The sequence below is a fragment of the Echinops telfairi genome, unplaced genomic scaffold (genome assembly GCF_000313985.2).
Source record: "Echinops telfairi isolate 266 unplaced genomic scaffold, ASM31398v2 ScPeMD7_2291;HRSCAF=2852, whole genome shotgun sequence".
NCBI classification, from domain to species: Eukaryota; Metazoa; Chordata; class Mammalia; order Afrosoricida; family Tenrecidae; genus Echinops; species Echinops telfairi.
Window position 1 is genome coordinate 47,661,455 of NW_022106189.1, and position 5,126 is coordinate 47,666,580.

The 5,126-nt window shown below is 64.5% G+C and overlaps 1 protein-coding gene across 1 annotated transcript in view; it reads right to left on the bottom strand.

Moving 5' to 3' along the window:
- The window catches only part of PIEZO1 (piezo type mechanosensitive ion channel component 1), a gene marked incomplete at its 5' end in the record, with an annotated part of 25,801 nt that extends 24,736 nt beyond the window's left edge, over positions 1 to 1,065 (bottom strand). The window contains 2 exon segments of the mRNA XM_045293620.1: positions 962 to 1,046; positions 1,048 to 1,065. Of these exon segments, the coding sequence (XP_045149555.1) occupies positions 962 to 1,046; positions 1,048 to 1,065 (103 nt within the window).
- Positions 1,066 to 5,126: the final 4,061 nt, after the last annotated feature.

The window sequence follows — 5,126 nt, forward strand, 5'->3', positions numbered from 1 at the left end:
CCCCCCCCCACTCCCCGGGGCAGCGGCCACCAGCCTGAGTTCTTAGATGGTCTCACCGTGCCAAGCCGGGGAATGCTCCCACCCAGGTCCAGGACACAGTCCCTGTGCCAGCCCTGCTCAGGGGCAGTGGCCACCAGCCTGGGTCCTGGCTGGCCTCTCCGTGCCTTGAGGGACCTCTGCCCGCCCCACGGGGGCTAGGTCCCACACTGGGACAAGTGGCTTTCAATGCCAGTCTGTCCTTCCCTCCAGACCTGAGAACTGGCCAAGGGTCCGACCCCTCCCTGGCCCTGGGGTCTCCAGGGGGCTCTCTGCAGACAGAGGCAACTCTGGGGAACCTGGGCTCTGGGATGAGGGCGCCCTGGAACAGCACCCCTGCCTGTGCCCCCAGCCCACTCCCTCTCGTGGGGACCCCAGGACGTGGCAGTGGCCCTCAGCTTCCCCTCGCTTTGAGGTCCAGGCACCGGCCCTCAGGGTCCCGCCTCCCCCACCCATTTGTTTGCAGAGGGAGCTGAAGGGGCTGAGCACCAGGACGGACCAGGGGGCCAGCTGTCCGAGGCATTATTGGCTCAAAGGAGCACCAAGGAGACACAGGAGCTGGACACTGGGGACAGGGGCCCAAGGACGCCAGAACTAGCCTGAGAGGGGACAAGGGCCCTGGATACTATACCTCAGCTGGGGGACAGAGGGGGATAGGGACACCAGGACTACCTGAGGCTCAGAAAGAAGACAGACCCAAGCATGGGTCCAAGCACCCCATCAGGGAAGGACAGCACAGTGGCATTCACCCCCCTGGAGTAGGCTGGGCTTCCCCCGGGTCCCCCGCCACCTCCAACACTGCCAGGGAGACCGGAGATCAAAATAAAAGTTTCCATAGAGCAGAGCTTATGATGGAAATGGGGAGCCTGGGCCCCTCACCCTTCACCTGGATTGTCCCCCCACCCCCACCCCACCCAGTACTCACCTCGGAGGCTGCGAGGGGTGGGGCCCTCGAACCAGGGCAGCAGCAGCAGGAACAGCAGGTAGACCAGTGAGAGGGCATTGACGCGGGCCAAGCAGGCTGCCAGAGAGAAGGGCACATCACACAGCCGTCCACCGGCTCATCCCACCATCCAGCAACCCACCCCACAGCCAGCGGCCCCACCCCTGCTCTCAGGGCCCGTTCCCACACATGAGGACCTGCCGGGCTCAGCCAAACCATGGATCCCCAACAGGAGCTGTGAGCCTCAAGGGGCCTGTCAGTCCAGGCCCTGTCACCAGGGCACTGGGCTCCGTTTGGCCCTCCCTTGTGCCTGAGGGCCATCTACTGTCCCTGTGCTCGGCCTTACGCCACACAATCCTCGTCACCTTGGACAGCCTGGCCCCCTTCCCACCTCTGCACGGGTGAGCCCGGGGCCCCAGAGGGACAGGCTTCCCAGAGGGTGTCCCTTCCTGCCTCTGCCCCTTCTGACAGACCCTGGACAGACAGGCCTGCTAGGTGATGCGGCTCTGGGGCCCAGGCGCGTCAGGCCCCCCTCCCCGTGCAGAGTGGGCACCCCGGGGCCTTTCTTCTGAGGCGCAGCACAGGCAGTGAGTCACCGGGAAGCACTTGCAGGCTGAGGGCTCGCTCGCGCATGTGCACAGGCTGACAGCTATGCCCGATGCGCACCCTCTCCCACGGCCTAAGAACCCTGGCAGCACTGCCAACTGCAGGCCAGGGTTCAAGCCCGGCAGCCACTCCTGGGGAGGACGCCGGCGTCTGTTCTGGACTGCCGTGGGAGCTGTGAGGGGAGGGCAGTCTATGAAGGACCCACGCAGGCCACAGGGGCAGGGCTGCGCAAAGGCCCAGGGACTGGCTGCTCAACCACAACCCTTCGGTCTGTGAAAATGCAGCCCTTGGGGGGGCCACACGTGGCGGCCTGCCTGGTGGACAGGGGCCCAGGAGGGTCAGCAGCCAGCCCCCCCCCCCCTCCCAAGAAGTGCAGCCTGCTGGAGCAGAGAGAAAGAAGCACACACACAACCTGCCGGCCGGAGGAGCAGCCCCACCCCTGGGCCACCACCCTGAATTCCCGACAGCAGCCGCAGCAATCCGCCCAATCGTGAAGTTTTCAGCAATTACCCATTTTCATAAAAAAGCAAGAGCGAAATCAATCTGCTCTGTCCCGAGAGGCAGGAGGGAGAGGCACTCGTGTGGCACAACCTTCCCTGGTCCCTCTTGTCCCCAGAGCTGCACATGGGCCCACAGCTCTGCAGCCCTCTCCCTGCAGGGCCCCTTCTCCAGCCAGTGGCACCCGCCGCCCACCCATGCTGTGGCTGGCTGCTGTCACCCCGATTCGGACTCACAGTGGCCTTGTCCAACTGCCACTCGGGCATTCCCAGGCTGCAGATCCTTACGGGAGGTGCCTTTCCTGAAGCACCGGTCTCCCCCAGAGTAGCTGGTGGGCTCAGTCTGTGCCACCCGGGTCCCTTCCTGCACCCATCTGCCCACCCCAGTCTGCAGTTCTGTGGGGCCCTTGCCTTGGGGCCAGGGGTGAAGAGGTGGACAGGCCCGGGACCTCTGCTGGATCGGGTGCTGTGGCAGCCCCTGACTTCTTGGAGCGGAACACTGCAGTGGGAAGGGGGCCATCGGAGAAGCAGGACCCCCAAGCTCAGCCCTCTCCACTCCACTGAGCCACAGGCTGGGCCCGATCCTGCAGACAGCTACTAAGGCCCTAAGTTCTCCCCAAGCCTGGCTGGTAGCCCCCCTCTCCCCCAGCCACTAGCTCCTCTGGCACCAGCCTCCCAGCCTCTGGGGGCCCCTGATGCTCTCCCTTTACGCAGGACCCCTCCCCCATCTGGCCAAGGCCCCACCCAGTTGCCCAGGAAGATCTAGAATCCTCCTGCCCCACACACACCCGCTCTGCTCCCAACAAGCCAAATTAGGTAGCAGTTATGTGAGGACACCCAGCCAGGCCGACCCCCACTCCTGACTCTTCTCTGTGGACACCGGCCTGTTCCCCTGACCCTAGAGCCCCACGTCTGCAGCCCGGTGGCATGCGAGGGGGGCGGCGGGGGGCGGGGTTGGACAGGGTGCTGACACACAGGCATCTCCCCCAGCCTCCCTGAGGTCCCATAAACAGACCCCAGGCCTACAGGAATTGTGGGGGCAGGGCTGGCCAGAGCCTGCCCTCCAGGTAGTCCCAGGACCCCCCACCCCATCCCCACCCTACCGTGGAGACTTGACCAGCCCAGCAGCCCCCTCCAGGATACAGGCAAGGGCACAGCAGAGCCCGGGAGGGGGCCAGGCTGGTGGCACTGGGCGGTCTTGGACTGGGGTTATAGCAGTGTCAGTCTGTCAGGCCCACTTCCCAGCCTGGGCGGAGGGAAGACTCCCAGTTCTGTCTGCCAGTCAGGAAGTTGGAGTGGAGCAGAAGGGAGTGGGATCAGAGAGGAGGGTGTGGGGAGCTCTGGACACACCCCTCTGGGTCCCCAACATGGTGGCCAAAAAACCTGGAAGCCCCCCACCACCACCACCAGTATTTCCACAGAGCCTCCCCTGAGGTGAGGTTACTGCCCCCACCCCAAGTGCATTCCCTCACCTACACACCTACATCCTCTGCCCCAGGGACACAGCTCAGGCCAGTGAAAAGGGCCCGGGCCCGCCCACCCTATACCTGGGCAGGTGGAGCTACCTAGGCAAGGGGAGACTGCCCACCAAGGCTTGCTGGTTTGAAGGCGGTGGGTTTGGGGCATTCTTAAGGAATTCTGGTGGTGCCACATGGTTGGCCATTGGTCTGCTAACCTCAAGCTCGGTGGTTCGAACCCACCAGCTGCTCAGGTCAAGACGGACAGTCTTGGACACCCTTCGGGGCAGTCCTGCTCTGCCCAGGAGGGTCCTAGGAGTCAGGACTGGATAGTCCATGGCAGAGGGCCTCTGGGAGAAGGAAGTGGAGGCTCAGAGGCTGTGGCTGACCCACCCCCACCTCCACCGATCACCAGGGCGGGCAGGGAGCTCTGGCCCACAGATGGACAGGTGCCAATGCCCGAGAGGCCGTCCTCCCACACCCCCCTCCCCACAACCTTAGTTTCCTCCCCTGCTAGGTAGGACCCTAACTGGCCATCTCATGGCCTGCTGGCTACCCTATTACCCCTGACTCAAGCTGAGCACCTTGAAAGCCTGGCTCTTCTGCCCAGCAGCATGGGGCAGGGGGTACTCTTGGGAGGCTGGGTGGGGCAGGGGGCAGTCACCAGCTGGGGGCAGGCCTAGGGCAGGGTGCCACCAGGCGCAGGTTCAGCCTTATTTGGCTGGAGAAAAACTGTAAACACTCCCTGCGGCACTTCCCAGAGAGGGCTGGGTGGAGACGGGGAGGGAGGTGGGGGTGGCAGGCAGCACCCGCTCTCTCCCTCTCTTCAGCTGGAGCCACCATGGCGATGTCTTATCACCCCAAAGGGCTCCAGAGGCCACTGCAGCCCCCCTCCCGCCAGCCCAGCCAGAGGCAGGGAGGGAACAAGACCTAACCCAAGCCTAAGATTCAGCCGAGGGAGCGCACGGGAGTGGGCCCACCTCCTTTGGAGGCTGAGTTTGTGAGCCTGGATGGTGTGGGGAGCCCCCACCCCAGAGTCCCACAGGACGGTGTGGTGTGTAGACAGCCTGACAGCTGGGAGTCCTGGGTGCAGGACCTGGGAGAGCATGCTGGGGGGGTGGATGGGGAGGGGCAGGCAACACCAGGGCCACCCCCATCCCCAAGGCCCTGACCCAGCCCAGAGCCAAGCAGATCACCTACCAGTGTGACCTTGATTTGATTCACTAATTGCAGGGCCCAGGGGTCTCTCCTGGCTCCAGCTGCCCCTCCCCCTGTGAACACAGGGCTGATCTCTCACTAACCCTAACCCTAACCACCCCATGGCCCCATGGCCCCACTTTGGGCTTCCCCAAGCAGCGGCCCCTGCCCATCCTAGTGCCCGGTGGGCAGGCGGAAAGCTGGAGAAGGCCACTCCCTGTGGGGGGGACAGTGTGGACTCGGCAGTGGCTTCACAGTTCACAAAGCCCCCAGGCCAAGCACTAACTGACAGGTGGTCTGTGGACCCAGCGGGTGCCCAGGATGGACGGAGGGCCAGAAGCAGGGTCCCACTCCTCCAGCAAGGCTGCCCGGGACCCCCTGGCCGTGTGC